Source organism: Dysidea avara, chromosome 6 (assembly GCF_963678975.1).
Source record: "Dysidea avara chromosome 6, odDysAvar1.4, whole genome shotgun sequence".
Classification (NCBI taxonomy): domain Eukaryota; kingdom Metazoa; phylum Porifera; class Demospongiae; order Dictyoceratida; family Dysideidae; genus Dysidea; species Dysidea avara.
In genome coordinates this window covers 11,803,729-11,825,162 of record NC_089277.1, presented here as the reverse complement: position 1 = coordinate 11,825,162, position 21,434 = coordinate 11,803,729, and the positions used below count along the sequence as shown (strand labels likewise).

The window sequence follows — 21,434 nt, the reverse complement described above, 5'->3', positions numbered from 1 at the left end:
ACACGAAATTATAAGAATCAGTGGCTCAACCGTAGCCCGCGCCCGCGTAGATAGCTGACATCGCGAGGTAGATAGACATCTGTGAGGGAAGCATGACGAGAAGAGTGAAGAGTCGGTATGTATATAAATGAATGTGGTATGTAACAAAATATTTGGCCCGGGTGCATAAACGGTCCGGCCGGACCGCATATGTTCGACATAAATGGTCCGGCCAGACCAGCTATGACAGCAAAAATGGTCCTACCCAAACAAAACTGGTCCGGGTTATAAATGTCAATGCTATTCAAGCTAAGCCACTTGATACTACTTGTGATTAGCTCGGATTAGCTATACTCAGTGACAAAATCAAGACTCACGGTAGTGAGTCGCGAGGCCAAGAAGCACAAAGCGCGCGCCCACAAAATAAACACGCGACCACTAGGCCATACCTATTGGATTTTATGTTGCACGGGCCCGACCGACTGTCTTTTTTCATGACCTGAAATGATAATGATAATCACGTGATATAGGATCACGTGTGCCAAGATGGTCAATCTCGTATGTATTGTATTTATGCTTTACAGTGACCAGCACTGAAGGTCTGCAGCAACATGTGCTGCAGCCTTATGTGCTAGTGAAAATCAGCTATTGGGATAACCAGGCTCCTCTAGGGATTAAACCCTTCAAAAGGTTGAGCTTTAATGGTGAATATACTCCAAACGAAATAGTTCTTATATTCAAGAGGTTTGATTCATTGTACAGCAATACATTATGGTGCTGCAGAACACCCTATATGTTTCATTAACGTTTTTTGTAGTTGTTGCTCTTTTTGTATGGTTCATAATACTTTAATTTTCTATTATGTACTAATTATTATTATCATTATCAAATCGACCTACCTACCCAAATTTTCTGAGGTTTTGCCCGCGCAACATAAGATCCAGTAGGTATGGCCCTACTGTGAGTCGTTTACGTGAGGGATCGATTACGCAATCTTTTAAAATCCGCATGGCGAAATCTCAGGTTTACTAAAAGATTCCACCTCGATACCAGGGGCATGTAACCTTTGTATAATGAGTAACTATCACACGAAAAGTCAGGCGAATTGTTGGAGTAGTTTGTTCCATCGCCCACCCATTTACCATGCGTTAATTAAATTATTTATTCAAATATGCATCGTTCTTTTTTTCATTTTCTTCATCATCGCATCCCATTGAAGCGATTTTCTTTCAACCATGAAGTCGTATTGTAAAAAGGCTGCGGCTATCAGGGGCTTTTTACACAATGTATCTGTACATTTAATTTCGCTAAAAGTTGTTTGTTACTTTATGAGATCGCTTTTGTGCTCTTTGAAAATTCAAACTTGCCGCCATGACGTCGAGGTGTGGGCGCCCGCCTCGATTCCCAAACCCAAACAGTGTGGAAGTGGGCAAGGTCTTTAGCCATAGCGAGCTGGCTGATTTGATAGATACTGTGCTGTCAACTCTTGGTTTAATTGTGAGCAGTCACTGATTTGTTTTAATTTCGCCACGGTATGCCTCCACTGACTCGTCAGCGTGACTCCGGTCCATGTATAGGGCCGTACATAGCTATAGCCAGCTGTTTCATACCCGCTGTAGTGATAGTTGAAGTACTACATTACCCGTGTATGTCTCTAATCCTGCCCCAGCCCTTCAGTGCCTGTGAAACTTCAGTGTTGACTACGAAAAGCCAGCATCAGCGGTGCATCACCTTTCAGCCTGAGTCACAGCACTTTGTAGACCCTCATACAACCACCCACAATTATAGAAACTCTTTAATGATAGCATGATATATTGTAATAGTAAACATTTACATTATGATGATCCCATAAAATTTAAAAAATGACTACAATAGCACAAGAAGCCAGATACACTAGTGTTTGGCTATGAAGTACCACCAAGAGTTCATAATATAGTAGTGGGATCTTGGTACCACATATTATTTTTTTCTTCACTATTTGCGTGATTTGTCCATTGACCATAAACTCACCCGCCAACAGTCACAACATCAGTATCCACCCTGCATATACAGAAAGGGATACAGTATGGTAAGGCACAGCTAACTAAAAACATGTAATCATAGTCAACAAACACTTACTTCCACTATTATGATTATTGTTAAAGTGAGCATCCATTCCCAAGATGCATTCAGCATACTGCAGCAGTTGATGACCAATTTTGGAGTATATTACTTGACTTCTTTTGTGGTTCTCACCTCAGTACATTGTTGACATAACAATTTTTGTTGCTAGGAGACATATGAACTAGGAGGGACTAATGGTTATAGCATAATGGTAAACAAGTTACAACAGCAAATGAAATTTTAATAAACTAGCAATGATTGGATAGTTGATAGATAAAAGACAATTTGTAGTTTTTCCATTCCTGATTGTTTGAGGATAAGCACATTAGCTGCTATAAGCATGAAAAAAGTAAGACAGACTAAATTTCAACACAAGGTTTATGATGCAAACTCATTATGCATCTACTAATGTGTTACCCTACCACCCCCCTTGGATGTAAGTGGGGCTTTACAAGGTGAATTGACATGAAACTGCTGCTTCACTATGGGGCATTTGACAATCATTCATTAAGCACCCAAGTATTTTTTCTACGCTATGTCAAATCCCCCACGCTGCAACTGGAGCCAATGGTGGGGATTTGACACAATAGGTTTGCCCTACCATAGGGCATTTAACATTCGGTTGTGCCCACTATAGCCCCATATATATGTCCAAGGGGGGGATAGTAGGGCAATACATTGATACGTGCATTATATATAATATGGTGCATCTACAGGGGTAAGTAGATTAAGCCCGTACCTTGCAGGCCTAAGCATGTTCCTCTCCTGTTTTGAAACTAATCTTTTATTGCCTGCCCCTATCTGGAGTTTACCTGACACCTTCAACATCACAAAAAGGTATCTAAAATGGTTAATTTAGCTTTGACCATTGGCAAACTACAACACTCAACAATTATATCAGAGTATACATAACTCTATATATCTGTCCACTTACTATATAGTAGGGTCCATCAGATCTGCTCATATTATTATCACATCAATCAATTGATGCATAGTAATTACGGTATACTGTATGCAGGGGCGTACGCAGGAATTTTGAAAAGGGGTTTCCACTACAGCTAAGTGACTGTTATATTAGAATATTATTGCCTGACTGCTTTATTAGTATCTCAATCTTATCACCAAAATCATAACTCACTATAAGTGTTGCTATCAGGTGAGAATCTACTATTTAACTAAGATAAAAGTTTAAAATGTGTCCTGTTCCATGATAGATTTCAGATTCTGGAAACCTGAAGTTTCAATTTCTTAATGTTTCAAGTAGTGTGTAAAATCCATTGACATCTTTGTTGTCATCACCAACCATCTTGGTTGGTTGAAAAGTTGAGAAAAAACTCTCTTTCATTTTTAGCTGTTTTCTCAGGGTTCAGCTCAACTTGTTCGCAGTCTGACCCACACAACTAGAACAAGCCAGCTAGCTACGAGGCTCTGGCCTACACAAGCATAGTATATAATCCCAGGAAGCTACTATGGCATAGGAGATTCCTGTCTAAAATTACGACGGTAGTTATATAGCCGTTTACAATGACTTAGCTATACACAAACTTACCCGGCAATTCGCTGGGAGAATAGTGTGATGTATTCAGTGCCGTCAGGCGGCATGTCCATTCCGAGGCATACATTCAGCAACAACTCGCAGCTGATTCGGTTCCACTTTGTCACGCACAGATTTCGACTATAGACTAATTATATCACCAACCCACTGCTTCAACAAGAACAGTAGCCTTGACTTTGCTGGTTCTTATTTACGTGAAACATCACGAGAGATATCACATGAGTCCTTGCGGGAATTTGAACATTATTTTCACAGTTTGAATGAATTTTCTCTTAGCAAGTCACTTCTAGTAGCGCTTCTAAACACTGAACTTGGAAGCTTTTGCTACTAATTTAGCTAGCTAATCTGTTGCTGAAGCTGTTAATATGCATGCATGCATGCATGCAGTGTCTACCTAACTATATGTTCTCTATTCAACAAAAAGTAGTGATATCCTGTGCCAAAAACAGCCCAGCTGTAAAAAAAGGCGAGGCCAAGAATGTACAAGTACATGTTCATGGAGTAACTACAACCAAAAGACATGATATCAAAAGCTGGCCAAGAAAGCATTTACAGTATAGGCACTTTTATGCATTCGTTTTCTATATGCTTCACATTTAGGGATTATGCTGGCATAATTTTGAGCATAATAGGTACCTAAAAGCATTGAGCATAATGCCAGCATAATAGGTTAAATATTTGTACAATAGTATAAATTCTTGCTGGAAAATGACAATTGCAAAATAAGATCGATATACTCTAATAGAGCAGTCAGTAACTCTAATAGAACAATCATCAAACTGACGAGTATATCGATCTTTTCTCTTACATATGCAGCAGGAATTTATTATTTATGCTCCAGCCACTCATTTTTTTCTATACAGTGTTAAACTAGTAGCAAGGCATATGAACTAAGGTATGAACATTGAGCATAATCGAGCATAATAGGTAAATATTGAGCATTAATTTAAGCATAATAGGTGAATTTTTGAGCAGTGCAGCATAGCATAATAGGTAAAGTTATGAGCATAATCGGCGGGTCCCTATTCACATTATCACATCCAGCTAGCTGTACATGTGTGCTTGCAATATAAACAATACTACTGAGACAACAAAAGATGATTACACTGCATTGTTACCAAAATTAATTTAACTAAAAATTTACAATTGGTTTCTACCTGTACTTGGCCATCTTTTTGCACTGTATATTAAAATAAAAAGATGGCCAAGTAGAAACCAATTGTAAATTTTTAGTTAAATTAATTTTGGTAACAATGCAGTGTAATCATCTTTTATCGTCTCAGTAGTATTGTTTATATTGCAAGCACACATGTACAGCTAGCTGGATGTGATAATGTGAAGCATATAGAAAACGAATGCATAAAAGTGCCTATACTGTAAATGCTTTCTTGGCCAGCTTTTGATATCATGTCTTTTGGTTGTAGTTACTCCATGAACATGTACTTGTGCATTCTTGGCCTCGCCTTTTTTTACAGCTGGGCTGTTTTTGGCACAGGATACTAATTACCCGGCTAACCGAGGCTACTACCAACTTAACCAAAGTCAAAATCTGGAGACAGTTCGTCCTCAGCACTGAGTTAGCGAATACTTGCGGAGTACCATCTTCGCATTGTAGCTACTTCCACAAAGTTACAGACAGTTGACATTGGAGGTAGCTACCTCCATAGATAATCTATGCTACCTACATTGTAGCTACCTCCATCTTCGCATTGTAGCTTGTGACATCAAGCTGCTACATGGACATAAATAAAGGTAGGTGCAGTGGTTTTTAGTGTGTACGAGATGATTTAGTTTGCTGCATGTAGATTGTAGATCTAGTGTGTCCTTGAGATAATGTAACAATATTACAGTTGAGGTGTCAAAATTTCATGTATAGGTGACTTGAGTGCATGACTTGATTGTAAATAAAATATCTTGGATCTCAAAGAGGTCTGAGGAATCTGAGTTCAAGTAGCCTGGATTTATAATTAGTATCATAGTTGTTCAAAATGTATTTTGTTACTTGGTGCTGAATACTCCCGAAGTACATATTATCCTTAATTAGGTATGGTAGCCATAACTGCGAGCATGCAGTAAGTGAAGACTGTGAGGTGCATGGGGGGCAAACTATAAATTAGTATACAAGTTTGCTTTAGCTGATCATGATGGAAAGTGATTGGAACAAATTGTGTAGGCTGTATCAGTCCCAATGATTTGTATGCTTTGAATATTCAGTATAAAATTGTAATGATTGATCCACTTCAAGTCACTGGTGAGCATCACTTCTAAGTCTTTTGCGTGGGTCTCATGACAATAGTACTAATAAGATATCTATAGTGTTGGAAGTAGATTTGAAGGGAACATATACACATTTAGTGAGGTTGAGTATCATATTAGAAATGGAGTTATTAATCAATTGATTATCTAATCTATAGAGTGTCAGTCAATTTTTATATGCTGGCAGGGGCGAATCCAGACTTATGGAAAGGGGGATCAAAATGAACAGAAGCACGAAACACACTGCATTGTCTAGTAAGGTGAGATCAAAAAAGTCACAGCCAACTGACAATAGCTGCCCACCTCACCAACTACGCATTTATCGCTGATGAAGTACATAAAAATCCTTACATAGCTCACTACACACTACTCTAATACTGTGACTGCTTTATTAGAGTGATTGCTCTATTAGAGTATCTCGATCTTAGTACACTAAAATTTTTGGAGGGGGTCCCGCCCTGTATATACTGGCATGCATTTTCAGGAACTATGTCGTGAGCAAGGGTTTAATATTTACGTTTTAGCATCAACCATATTGCTTCAGATATGTTAACTTAGCTGCAAAATTCACGTCAGCATAATTATCGGGTGCATGCATGACAAACTGGAGCGGACCGTTTATGTTCAACCCGGATCATTTATGCACTGGCATGGCTGGTCCGGGGGGACCAAGTATGTAAGCACAAGCGGTCCGGCCGGACCTTTTATGACAGCATAAATGGTCTGCCCGGACCTTATTTGCCCAGACCATTGGTGCGTTGACAGGTAATGTATATATATATATATATAAATTCGTACTGGTACTGGTACTGGTAGTAGCCTGCAGACTAGTAGTTTTGTGTGTATTTTCCCCATGCGGCCCAGCCACACAAAATAATCATAATGTGGTTTGCAATTGACTCAGGGCTGCTCAAGGTTATGTTACAATAGCTGCCAGCCCGAGTGTCAGCTTGAAGCGTGAGATCAACATGAGAACAAGCATACATCCTTTGCAATTGGCTGATAATTTGTCTGCATGTGCATGGTTGCTATCTACTCACCTAGCTACATGCTGTCTCGAGTAATTGGTATCTACTATAGTAACTATAAGTTTATGAGGCCTAAGTTTAGTAGATTGTTTCTATGGTGGCAGTAGGCGTACTATTAGTATAGATGCTTTTCATATAAAAGTATTTGCACATGTTTGTGAGAATAAAGGAGTGAACAAGTCTAGTTTAAGGACTTATGCTTATTACTTACTAACGCTATGTGTACCGGTACATGTTTCATGGTATATTTGCTCCAGTTTAGTCAAGTTCACAATTCCTGCTAGTCTGCTACTTGTATCAACCTTTCACCCTTGTCAAACTTCTAGCTAATAAACATCAGTATACCCACTATGAACAGGCCAAATATATTCCACAGCAGTATGTTTACTACTCACCAGTAAGCAAAATGTGTGTTTATAAAATCTACTCCTGGCACTGTGTACAGTATTTTTTTATAAGGGGTGCAAAGCGTGGATAGATTATGTGCTGCTTAGAAGTTTTCAATCCAGTATGGGGTGTCTATTATCTATGGTCGAACCATCAACTCTAACACAGCAACTACTCATCCACTCAGTAATCACTGAGCTCATTGCATACCTCTTATGAGTTTACATTGTGTCTGGTAACATGCAGTGTAATTTCCATGTTTATATTGTATTCAGGTCATTTTTGTATGTTATTATTTGTTGTAATCTGTCCTGTATAAATATGCTGTAATGTGTCATTGAGAGAGTGGTGATAGCTAAGACAACTGTCTAGTAATTTCTACTGAGTAGTAACCACAAAGTACTATACACTGCTCACACTATATTACTTGTTTTAACTGTATCTTCTTTTATGACATCTTTCAATCATTCCTTGGGATTGGTATTGATACTTTAGGTGTGAGAGCGTGAGATTGCACTTCAAATCATGATAACCATGCATGCCTACACCAAGAGTTCATATACTTTCAGAAGTAATGGTAGTTCCACAAAGTGATCAACCATAGTGAATTTTGTCTTCCATGCCATTACATGGCCCAAGTCAAATTAAACATATAATTCAGACAAAAGTAAGCAAATGGTTGAAGTACTTGCTTCTTTTATTCCACAACACTCACTTTCGGTGACCCTATCCACAGCACCATTTCCTTGTTCAAACACTCGTCACATGAGAAGCATCACTTGGCACAATGTATGCAGCAAAGACACGTTATCATTTGTGGACTTGGTTGGAAATAAACCTTATTGCTTGTAGGTATGAGATTTGATACTTTAGGTGGGAGAGCGTGAGATTGCACTTCAAATCATGATAACCATGCACCAAGAGTTCACAGAGTTCACATATACTTTCAGAAGTAACTATCAGTATTATGCCCTCGGTGAATTGCCAAAAATTCTAGCGCATGAGGTTTGTCTACTCCCCTACCAGTCCCTGCTAATCCCTGCTGACATCGTTTGGCTTATATTTACATGTACAAGCATGTGTGGGCTGTGACCTGCTCATGAGCCAATACTTGTGACCGTCAATTTAAAGTCCAGGGGATTTGAACATTTTTCGATTGCCTGTACATCTTCAAGTGGTGGTTGCCTCCACATTGTAGTGCTATATAGCCAGGCTGTAAGGCGCAATCTTAATAGAAATATTTCACGAAGTTGGTAAGAAGCACTAATTTAACTAAACTTCCAGCAGAGTTTGTAAACTCAAATTATTTTGTTGTAATATGCAACTTCATAAAAAGTTATTTCTTGTCAAAGTTTTCTGTTATGCTGTGCTCTATGTTATAGTCATCTAGTTTAGGCTCTAGTTATAATAGATATCGTTAATGCACTAACAATTATTTATTGTCAGTAAAATCATGAAACAAACATCACAGTTTGGGTGTGTTTTGAGCTATTTTCTTCTTTTTGAGCACACCATTTAGTATGTGTATTCATTATGCTGTTGCCTCTTGTATGTATGAAAGGGGTCTTCTTCACATATCAATTTTGATGATTCACATCTATAGATTGAAATAAGTAACTAACTTGAAATTTGGTCAACAGTGAGCGACAACATAGCTACAGTAAATGGACAAAGAAAATATCAAATTTGTGTGTTAGTTTGAAGCAAAAAAGTTATGGTCTTTCAAGTTCGAATAGTATTATAAGATGTGTGTGCATGAAAGACCCCTTTCCCCAATTTGGTCACGTAATGTATGGGGTGGTCATCTACTATTACAGTATACAGGGGGAGGCTTTAGGGGGTTTCTGGGGTTCCAGAAACCCGGGGCTGGGCTTGCTTCAAAACAGCTGTCCAGCCCTTAGGCAACTAGTATTATACTGATTCTTCCTTAACTACAACTATAAACCCATAGGACATACCACATAAATCATACTCACCAATGCTCATCTGCTAACTGATACTTTCACTATTCTTGCAGTAAAACTCTAGGACCACAAGTAATTTTGAGACTAATCGAACAGTCATCTACTCTAATAGAACATTCAGTTGAAACATTAAACAATATGCTAGTTCCACAATTTATATAATAGTTAGACACCAAGGCCAAGGGAACTAAGCGATTTAGTAACCCGAATGGCCTGAGGCTGTAGCGTCCCAAGCGCAGTGAGGGCACTACTAAGGGCCAGAGGGGTTACTAAATCACTTTGTTCCCGTTGGTGGCGGTGTCTAACTTATTTAGACTATGATTTAAAGTATGTACTTTTATAGTCACAGCATGAGTGTAGGGTGAAAGAGCAATGAAGAACAATGGAACAGTTTCTTCCTGAAGTCCTTACAGTGCTCACAATAAAAATTAATCGACCGGTAACCAAAGTAATGGCTAGAGCTACAGTACATATGCCGTTTAGTCTACTGTTTGTCCAGAATTATTTTCGGAACACGGAGAAGAAGAGTATTACAGTATTATCAAGTACTGCAGTTTGCCTTTCGTGTTATAATTATTTATCATGTACAAAATTGCTTGAGGGCAGGTTACTAAGTGAACATATGTAGGTGACTAAGAGAGCATGTCACGTGACTAAGTGATTTAGTAAACCTGTAAATGAGCCATACCACAGTCTAATTATTTTTAGGATACAATTTATCCAAACAATAATAAACCTATCTGTAATTAGAAATGTATCTCACAAATTTATGTGTATATTTCAAAGGCCTTTCATTTATTGATATCTACTTGTACCGGCAGTCATTGAGGAATACAGTACACATGCACCACTGAAATTGTTTTCAAATTCAATCTCAAATTCTCAAAGCATTCAACCTTCAAAATTTTACTATCGGGCACATACTCCCGCCTAATATTGACTAAGGTGCTGTTATGATTATTAGGTACTGTACGTACTTCCAGAATGTTAATCACCTCATATGACTTTACCCCCCTCCCCCAACTTAGGGTACTGGGGTCTGTTAGAGTACTAATCTCCTTCCCTGTTAATTCTTGTTATTGAAATATGTAGTAAAGCTTCCAAAGCTACAGAGCAAACAGAAGAGGATATAGAAGGTGATGGTAATAGTTATAATGAAGGAGAAATGCCAAATAGCTTTGAAGAAACCAACTAAGAGTTGATAAACAGAATCATGACTAGCTAGCTATAAATACTTGAAGCTATTAATAAAGATTCAGTAGACCAATCCATCACAGCTAAATATACATAACTATTTCTGAAAACATAACATATTTAATGCTAGTGAGCATCAATAGACCAGAAACTCTGTATAATAGTACGTAGGTTATAAATTTTGTTAAAATTTCAAGCATTGTAAAATTAATACCTTGTCAGCGTCTGGGGGACACCCCCACATCTGAGTCCTACTACCACTGGAAACTTCCTTCTAAAAATCCTAGACCCACCCCTGTTAGAGATAAATGTAATACACTGTGCCATTTTGTGCATTGTGTCCCATAGTCTGGCTGTATAATTATTATGACATGTTGTATCACAGGATGCCATTGATGGATTAGTAGATGCTGCTCATAATGGTAGACTCATTGAAGTACAAGAATACCTACAGAGTGGTATTGATGTTAATAGGATGGACATTGTGAGTTGATACAACAGTTGCATAGTGTGATTTGTAGTGTCATTATAATTACGTACCAGTATAAGGAATAGTTTAGAAATTTTACATGCAATGAAATAAGGAAGTAGTCTACAACTTAACTGCAGCTATACTAGTGACAGGTTCAGTGCTACAAAAACTTTTTGGAGATTGGCGCACTGTGAACAGCTTTCAACATAATATGATGCTACAGTATTAAACCTTACGAAACGCATAGCTAGTGCTCAAGTTACCAAGTTACCACAACATTGAAACCTGCTAAGCTATGGAGAAACTCATCATTTTCTGCTGCAGCCATGACAAGGACTGTTTTACACCTACCTTCTTAACAGATGTGACAATTAATTAGTGTCACATATTTAGTAGTTATATAAATAAATAATATGGAAAAAGCCATTATGCAAGCACTTTACTACAAACACTTTTTACACTATGAAAACACTTGTTTGTTTTTATGATGTGTACATATCATAGTTTAGGTAAACCACAGTCCTCATGGAGCTTTCCCCCATAGTCAGGATTTCTAATTTGGTGAACACTGCAGCTGGGGTGGGGTCTGGGATCAGAATTTCAGTCTTGTGTTCCTCTTAACTGGGTTGAATATTAATTTATTTATTGCATTCTACACACCAGTAGTTACTACTTGTGTACTAGCTGAGAGCACACACGCTGCTACTCCACAGTATATAGTACCAAAATATCCCATGCTATACCCACTTATAATAAAGAAATATGTAATGTAGAGTGTAAGAGGGCACATGTCCCCTCACCCACTTACCCAAGAAATTACACAAGATTGAGATACTCTAATAGAACAATCAGTCAAATAGTCGTTTGAAAACTAGCATCTACAGCGCTATCCCATGCTGCATGGGCACACTTGGCCTGCTAAAAATATTTTGCAAATGAAATTAACATAAACTTGTGTATGCCATTCTTTAGGCTCATATAGCTACGTAGCTATTCATGACTTATCTCTCTATACAACTCTTGATCAATGTACAGTGTAGTCCACTTAGAAAGTAGTATGATTTAGATATTTGTGCATAAAGCATCAAAAATTTTCATCCTGAAACATAGTACTATAGCTTTTGACTCCCAGACCCTGTGCTCCATATACCATGGTGCACCCCCCTCCCCCTAGCCAAACCCTGGGTCTGCTCCTGTTTTATCGTGTATAGTGTCGACTTATTAAATTGAAAAAAGAAAAGAACCTTCAATCTTGGCCAATGGCTATATTTTTCTTGCAGCTCCAACTAATCGATTGCTCATTTGCTTTATCAGGCTATTCTAGAGTATATTAGCAGCTTTTCAGCTCTACTCTTAAATTATAAATCTAGCTTATACTTTATTAGCTGCTCTTCATGTTAATCAAGCACGGCTGGCCTTCAGTTCCAGTTGTCTGCCATACACATTTTGAATTGACAAAAAGAGCTAGGAGGTTGGCAAATCACCCTGGCCTTGGGCCTCAGATAGAGCATGTTATATACGTATGTAGAATGTGCATTGCAGATTTTATAAATCCCAGTGTTCCCCTATTAGAATTAGTCAATGGGCAACATCAAAACTTTGTTTGTAGCACCACATACATGTACCATATATATCATGTCGGTTATGTACAGTACATAGTATTCCACATGTAGCACATCTATTTCCAAGTCCTACCTTTCCAAACTTGATCACCTACTATTCTCTTCCTTACATACTTACTAAATTGCCATAGTGTAAATATCCCATTCCTTGAATATGTAAAAGCTATTATGATCAATTAATACTCTTTGATTGTTCTATACAATGCTGTGAGAACATTTCCTGGTTGTTGTATTAGAGTGACTGCTTTATAAGAGTATCTCAATCTCACTGTTTGCAGATATTGGGCATCTGGTAAAGCTGTAAAAAGATGTGACCACAGTTAACATGATTCCTGTAGTGAAACTGATTATTGTATAACTGTAGTTTTGTGACATCTTTACAGAATAATGCATCTCTAAACATAATGCACATATATTCTATTGTAATTGTACTGTTGTGTAGATGGGATGGTCTGCCCTACATGCAGCAAGTAATTAGGGAAATGTGGACGTTGTCTCACTATTACTACAGAGTGGAGCTAATGTATTCACTTTTGATTATGTAAGTAATACAGTTACAACATGCACTCATGGTGTACCTGATATATACATTCGCCCTCCAGCCGTATTGGTGGTAGTAAATTTAGTTTATTTGTTTCATTTAAAAATGAAAGGCTGGTGGACCCTCTCTAAAGGATACTCTACAATTAGCTGCTTTATAAAGGTCAGGCCTCTATAGATCACTACCAATCCTAGTTTACCTCTGAAATAAGACAATCTCCTTAATAAAATTTAGTTGGGATTTCTAGTTAGCAGTTCTTTGAAAAGCATACTTGTAAAGAAGAAAGGATCATTTTGTTTTACTATTAAAGAATCTACAAACACTGGCACACAGCTTTTGAGATGTGGAGCTAGCAATGAAAATTTGAATAGTCCACCATCAGCACACATATTTCTTGTGGGCATTCCTGTAGAACATTTTACTTAGCTGTTCTATTGTATCCTATAGGATAATGAAACACCAATGGATGTGGCTAGAAAGAAAGGACATCATAATGTGGTACAGCTGCTGGAGTCACACAGGGTGTACCAACGAAAGGTTTGCACAGTACAAGTATTTATGAAGCATAGATGTGCAGTCTAATATGTACGTATTATACTGTATACAGGGCCCTTATACTGATCGATGTACTGTTGATCATGAAATTTCAACTTTTCCCATGCGAAGTAGTAGTTATAGTACAGTATATAGTATAGTATGATTTTCTTTTACAGGAAAGCCCATCGTCTCAACATTCACGAGAATCATCTCCAGGTTCAGATTTTATTACAGAAATGGACGAACTATTGGATCATTGCAAGTGTAAATCCACTTGTCAAACACGTAAATGTCCTTGCAAGAGCTCTGGATTAGTTTGTAGTACTGCATGCAAGTGTGGCTGAAAAAGGAATCCTTGCAAGAATCAAGTAAGTATAATAGTAGTAGACATTTTGTGCGATTGTTGTAACTCTATTAGCCACCAGCTGATGATAATAATGATGTTCCTGGTCCCTCCACAGTGGTCTTGCCACAAAATATCCTACATAGTCTACAGGTACATACTGTTTGTACATGCTTAATAGTAGTACAAAAATGCTCAAATTTTGCTAGTGCACTCAATCTTTACGATGATCTACCATGATACATGATCCAAAAATGCATACCATATTTGCTTAGGTAAACGCCACACCTTCAATAGTAGGTGCACTCGAGTGGTGCAATGATCAATTTTGAACATAAAAGCTTCAACATTGTTTTCGAACATCAAGTGGTGGTCACTTTCAAATAGTTGCCGCATTGATTTTTAAACTAATGTAATAAACGCTACAGCGTTTAACCAATATACACATTCATCTTGTGGAAAAACGCCGCAGCATTTAACCAAGTAAATACAATATGTACATTCATCTTGATTAATTTTGTGTTTCCTCATTATCAACTGATTCAGACCATTAATACTGTAGACAGAGATTTCTAACTATTAATACTATAACATCTTGTGTAGCCCATTAGCAAATTTTTAGATATTTTAATATTGTGGTTACATAGGAAACCTCACAACCAGTATCAGTTCAGCATAATCAATCACTGCATCAGCTAGTGCAGCAGTTAGAAAGTCAATTGCAAGGTTTAAAGGAAGAAAATAACCTTATTGTTGTACAAAGGAAACAACTGTCGGAAGAAAATCAAAGCCTCAGACTGAAATTGCATTTACAAGAAACAGAAGTACAGAATCTTAGACAAGAAAACAAAGAACATCAAAAACTATTCCTACAACAGAGGTTAGAAATTCTAGATCTCCAACAGCACGACTATAATGAAAACAGATAAATAGAAACAAGATAAGCCTAATAGAAGAAAGAGTTGGAAAGAAGAGTGTTTACATACAGTTTTATTATAGCCACAAAAATCTGTTGACATTGAAGCAGGTCAAGTTTGGGTGACCACTTTATTGTTATAGAATTCCAGAGGAAGCAATGCTCATTTGTGTCAAAATAGCAAGTATGCATGGATAACTATGTAAGTAAAACTCTTGAAATATACATGATTTCATTTGTACACTGTATCATGAAGGGTATACAAATGTGATTTTATCAAGTGCTGTAATAGGATATTCATGGTCACTCCCCTGGGTTATAAAATGTACCATCACCTAGCAACCAAGTGGTTGAGCTGGTAATTTAAACAGGCTGTATAGGACCAGGTGTCCTACAAACCTTCAGCATTTGTGCTGTAAAGCCTTAATAAATAAACAAATAAATAAAAGTACACAGCTACCTTAAGCTTTGGTCTGGCTCATTATTGTAATCAGACTATATAAGCTACATGTCTATTTTGTCCTGTCCAGACAACAAAAGAGGACACATGTTAGTGTGTTGTGCAGCCAAGTACAGCTAGTGCGGATACACGACAGACAAGTGTGTATTTTACAGGAACCAAGACAATGCCATTTTCACGCATTCATAGCTTGATAATGGCAGGACAGAAATTAACCATTTTTGCTGTGGAAACCCTTCAGGGTAGGGCACCTCCCATTCCAAATTTGAGGTGAATCCGCCCATCCATCACTGAGATACGTGCCTTCAAAATTTGTCTTATTTTCTTTGTATTTTTTTAATCTTTTTCTTCTTCGCACAATTTAGAAAAATTGTAATAACTCACATGTGCTTTAGTCAATTTGCTTAAAATTTGTAGGGCATTAGGAATGTAATACTGCACATTTACAGTCCAATTTTGGTACAGATCAGACAAAGGAGTTATGCGCAATGTTTCAAAAATCCAAAGGCAATTTGTTGTCATGCCTCCAGGGTGAACCGCTTGACAGAATTACTTGAACATTGGTCTGTATATGGATTAACTATCGTAGTGCAAACCTTTTGTGGTTTGAAAGAAGTCGCATTAACAGTCATGGAGTTATAATAAAAATGCCAACTATGTGTAAAAAGTGCACGATCGAGTTTTTGTTAATAAAAAAGTATTACTGGTCATGCCTACCAGGCAAACTAGTTTATGGAATCAGCTGAAAATAGGTACAGAGGTAGATTAATTGTTTTAGAACAAGCTTTCAGTGGTTTATAAGGAATTAGATAAAAAACCATTGAGTTACACTACAAAAGTCAACTAGTTGTAACAAGTGCACGATCGAGATATACTTAATAGTGCAGTAACCCTAATAGAACATTCAGCTTCATAATAAATCTTTCTATTAGAATGTTCAGCTACAATCAAGTTGCCATGTAGAGAGTTCAGCTAACAACAAGTTAGAGTTCAACTGCAATCAAGTCACCCTGTAGAGAGTTCAACTACAAAAACATCACTCTGTAAAGAGTTCAGTTACAAACTAGTTACTTGTAGAGAGTTTAACTACAAACAAGTCACCCTGAAGAGAGTTCAAGCCACCCTGTAGACTTCAGCTACAAATAAATCAACCTGCAGAGAGTTCAGTTACAAATAAGTCACCCTGGAGAGAGTTCAGCTACAAACAAGTCATCCTGGTGAGAGTTCAACTACAAACAAACAATTCACCCTGTAGTGAGTTCAGTTACAAACAAATCACCCTTTAGATAGTTCAGCTACAAACAAGTAACCCTGTAGTGAGTTCACTTACAAATAAGTCACCCTGGAGAGTTCAACTACAAAAGAAATCACCCTGTAGAGAGTTTAGTTACAAACAAGTCACCTGTGGAGAGTTTAACTACAAACAAGTCACCCTGAAGAGAGTTCAGCAATAAACAAGTCATCCTGCAGACTTCAGCTACAAATAAATAGAGTTCAGTTACAAATAAGTCACCCTGTAGATAGTTCAACTACAAACAAGCCACCCTGTAGTGAGTTCAGTTACAAATAAGTGACCCTGGAGAGAGTTCAGCTACAAACAAATCATCCTATAGAGAGTTCAGCTACAAACAAGTCACCCTGTAGAGAGTTCAGTTACAAATAAGTCACCCTGTAGATAGTGCAACTACAAACAAATCACCCTATAGAGAGTTCAGCTATAAACAAATCACCCTGTAGAGAGTTCAGCAACAAACAAGTCATCCTGTAGAGTTCAGCAACAAACAAGTCACCCTGTAGACTTCAGCTAAAAACAAGTTACCTTGTGGAGATTTCTGCTACTAAGTTGTCTACCTGTAGGAGAAAAGACATGTTATAATTTTCATACAGTATTAATTTTTGTAAAAAAATGCATCATAAAAAAAAGTATCCACAGAATTCAGGTCTTGATGTCTTCTCCTTTCTGCAGAAAAAGACAAGTAAAAGAACTACAAAGCTGGCCACAGGCTGGCTTTGGAGTATACAAATACAAAAAGAAGTGGTATCTATGTAAAAACAGCCAAGCTGTGAAAAAAGGATGCGGCCTCCAAAAAAGCCAGAGTGAAAAAAGATGTGAAATCAAAGGTGGCGGCCAAGAAATGGCTGTGATGGTAGGTTAATGGCAAAAATTTTAACAATGACAATTCAGGTGAATTTGGTGCCAAATCCTAGGAGAAGACAACACAAATTCACCTGAATTGTCGTTATTAAAATTTTTGCCATTAACCTACCATCACAGCCATTTCTTGGCCACCACCTTTGATTTCACATCTTTTTTCACCCTGGCTTTTTTGGAGGTCGCACCCTTTTTTCACAGCTTGGTTGTTTTTTTTTATAGATAAGAAATTACACTCTATATAGGCTATACATGCAGCAAGTCAAGTTGCATAGGTTGCTGCAGCATTATACAGTTTCACAATATAGATGACCATCCTCATTACTGCAGCCCTTGACTTTTTGTATGCATCTGTGGAGTGTTGGAATCACCGAATTATTAATCATACAGCTGTCAAGAGGAAAAGACATGCTTAGAACCTATATATAATATGCTATAATAATATTATATAAGCCAAAGACTGTGTAAATGAATTTGGGAATACAGACTATTATTGTTGTAATACTGATTGCGATAAATTAACCAATAGCTAATTATAGCTGGAGAATAGTGGGGCAGAACCTGTAAGTTTATAAAAATATAATTAATTAGCTAGGTGACTGTCCTATTATGCATTTATAGTAAACCGTGGCCGGTCTCGATAAATTCCTGGTCCTGTTTAGTTTCCTGGGGTATACAGCATCATAACAAAAATAAATTCTGGGTCTCAAATGAACATCTATAGTATGTATACGTGTTGAGCTGGATCCTCAAAAATATTTAATAACTCACGATGGACAACTTTACCAGAAGCCATGGAATGTTAATTGGGTAATAAATTAGCTATTGTATAATCACTGGAGTACTATTGTGGATGGATTGCCTTTTTGAAAATGCTATTATTTGGCCTATGCTTTGCCACAAGTCTATGAAACTAGTTTCATTAATGCAGTTATGGTCTAAGGATAACTGACAAGGTCAATCAGAGCCTTGCTCATTACTTGTATGGGTGCACTCATTGGTAATGATTTTGTAGCATGGTAATAAACACTCCTTCATCACCCTGTTAAAGTGATCTGAGGCATTGCAAATGTTGTTTTACATCAGTAAGGGAAACCATTGAACACATAACAGCAGTGTAGTCATAATGCTTGCTGCACTGTGATCATTTTAAATCAGCTACAAGTAATGTACTCAGTGGTGTGCCTTAAGGATCTGTGATTGGCCCTCTTTTGTTTTCAATTTATGTTAATGATCTTCCCAGTGTAGTATCATCCCAAGTGCATGTTGTTGTTTGCTGATGATGTCAAGTTGTTTTGCCCAATTGTAAACCAGCAGAGTAACTTTCAATTGGAACAAGATATCTTATTACTAAAAGAGTGGTCAATGAAGTGGTTGCTGAATTTCAACATTGTTAAGACATTTGTTATGCATCTGGGTATTGTGGGTAACTCTAACCCTTGTCATACATATTATATGGATGGACAACCCCTACAGGTAGTATCAGAACATAAAGACTTAGGAATAATAGTGGATTCTAGCTCAAAGTTCCATAGCCAAGCTACCTCTGCTATAAACAAAGCCAATCGTGTATTGGGATTAATCAAAAAATCATTTAACACTCTAAATAGAAAGACCCTTCCAATACTCTACAAGGCTCTGGTAAGATGTCACCTTGAATATGCTAATGTTGTATGGGGACCCAATTATATTGGAGATTGTGACAGGATGGAGAGAGTGCAAAGAAGAGCCACTAAATATGTTCAGGATCTGTCCAGTTTAGAGTATGATGAACGTCTGGTTACCCTCAAGCTTCCTATATATATTGTCATATCGAAGGCATTGTGCTGACATGATTATGGTATATAATATCTTACAAGAGAACGTTAATCTTCAACCTGAATTATTTTTCCACCTGAATTTGTCAAGTGCCACAAGGGGACATGACTTCAAACTTTTTAAACCTCATGCCCAAAAGAATGTTTGCAGTAAATTCTTGTCAGTAAGAACCATCAATTCATGGAATAATTTACCCAATTAGCTAGCTATGTAGTGTCGTCTAATTCTACTGACAATTTTAAAATTTTGATTGATAACTTTTATTCTTAATGTAATTGTTTATTGTAATGAGCAGGACTCACAGGCATAATGCCTTTTTCTCTGTGTATTATACAACCAAGTACTAAGAATAATGCGAAATGCGGTTAAAATTACGTCATTAATAATGAATGAAACAAATAATAAATAATGTTTGAGAAAACTACGAGGCCTAGAGACATGAACTAAGTGGGGATAGATTCGCCTGTGAATGAAGGCACAACCGTATAATAAATACACCTGTTCGTGCTGGTGACTTTACCATACGTGTAATTCTATATAACGCCCGGCCCCACACCCTTGTTTAATTACAGATTGCTCGAAGGAGAAGATTAGTAAACGTCTGTGGAGAGGCCAGAGGCCACTTTACTGGTAAACAACAACATTACAAGCATGTTTAAATGTTTGTAACAATGTATTTTGTGTGCAGGATATACGCTCCAGGCGTCATGCAATGAACAACCAGCTGATGCGCTCATAAACAACCAGCTGGAACAACAAGGTAATGAGTAATGTAATACTTGTACTGGTGGTAGTTGTATTATACATCTTCATCCTTCATCTGGCTTGCTAATGGCTGGAATTATTTTCCACTGGACTTATCTACTGCCGCTCTACTGTGAGTCTGTATAATAGCTAAACAAGAAGCCGATGCAGTACTGCATATACAACAATGTGTAACTATCTCCTGTATGTTGTGCATGGCTGTATGCATAATATTATAGACTGTGATCACTGTGCCAATGCCACACCGCTGATATACTGGCACATCACCTGTGGCCTCTAGTTACAACAGAATCTATTGTGCCATATTGGCTTGATTGGGATGAATTGTTAATTGTGACTTCACCATGTCCCTTGTTCTGCATAGCCTCACTTCACTGCTGAGTCATCTTGAGAGACACGTGACACCTACAATATATAGCTACTTTCAATATAGCTTGGTTTTTGTGTAGGTTGTGTTTTAGTATTGTGGTTTTCTGATGCCAGTTAAACTCCCTTGCCTGTGTACGTACGCATATGTATCATTTCCCCCGGTACACGCACACTGCTCTGAGTGCTGCCTATGGCACTGTTTATACTTGCCCAATGGGTAGGCTGCAACGTTGGTGTATGTACTTGGTTGTATGTGACGCGGTCTTAGTAATAATAGTAATAATAATAATATGTAGTACGAGGTTGCAGAGGCGATTTCAACTGTATGTGCTTAACAAACAGGTGTCTAGCACAAGTCTACCATATGCACTTAACAGGCAGTATGTGCTTAATAACCATGTGTGCCTAATAACCAGAGTCTATGGTATTGCAGTCAAACCACAAGTGTGTATTGTTGACATTTTTGCCATCACCACTAGTCATCTGGTTGGCTGAAATGTTAATTTTCTTGAGAAAAAATCCACTTTTTATTTTTAGCTGTTTTTCAGGATCCAGCTCAACTCAGTTGTACATACTATATTTGCAGTCATTATTTTTAACAATTCCGGATGGTGTTATAAATGATAAAGTGAAGAACGTTTTACAGAGTTCCTTTTAAGCTTGAATCTGTGAAATATGCTGAGGGAAACATCCAGGAGAGTACAGCACCAAGGTATGAAGTTGACTCGTGAATGCTGATCAGGTATATAAATGCCAGTCTCGTTTAGTATAGCCAGGGTAAACAGTTGCTTGAAAGAAATAAATGCCTGGGGCATAATTCGAGACAATATGGTAGTTGATTCATCTTGATTGAAGGTATGTAGCTATGGATGTATACATGGATGCATTCATACTTGTGATCAACTTTATATATACATATATATATATATATATTTTTTTTTTTAATAGTATACATGCATGCAGCCATGCACAC

General features: G+C 37.5%; 1 protein-coding gene and 1 long non-coding RNA gene across 2 annotated transcripts; one reads left to right on the top strand and one right to left on the bottom strand.

Annotated features, from left to right (window-relative positions):
• Positions 1 to 24: 24 nt before the first annotated feature.
• LOC136258679 (uncharacterized) lies at positions 25 to 15,185 on the top strand. The gene is made up of 7 exons (XM_066052021.1): positions 25 to 115; positions 10,852 to 10,950; positions 13,003 to 13,101; positions 13,549 to 13,638; positions 13,815 to 14,006; positions 14,057 to 14,134; positions 14,629 to 15,185. Exons 2-5 carry the CDS (start codon positions 10,874 to 10,876, stop codon positions 13,951 to 13,953), a joined length of 405 nt encoding a protein of 134 aa, XP_065908093.1. The 5' UTR covers positions 25 to 115; positions 10,852 to 10,873; the 3' UTR covers positions 13,954 to 14,006; positions 14,057 to 14,134; positions 14,629 to 15,185.
• On the bottom strand, positions 1,781 to 2,858 carry LOC136257372 (uncharacterized). The gene is made up of 3 exons (XR_010701932.1): positions 2,822 to 2,858; positions 2,098 to 2,214; positions 1,781 to 2,019 (listed from the first exon to the last, which is right to left on the bottom strand). It is a non-coding gene; the product is annotated as an uncharacterized lncRNA (long non-coding RNA).
• Positions 15,186 to 21,434: the final 6,249 nt, after the last annotated feature.

Bases quoted from the DNA above. Each gene is read 5' to 3' on its own strand.
- LOC136258679 (XM_066052021.1), top strand. From the start codon at position 10,874: ATGCTGCTCATAATGGTAGACTCATTGAAGTACAAGAATACCTACAGA. The intron at 13,102-13,548 runs GTAAGTAATACA...TGTATCCTATAG, and splicing joins ATGTATTCACTTTTGATTAT to GATAATGAAACACCAATGGA. The intron at 13,639-13,814 runs GTTTGCACAGTA...TTTCTTTTACAG, and splicing joins ACAGGGTGTACCAACGAAAG to GAAAGCCCATCGTCTCAACA.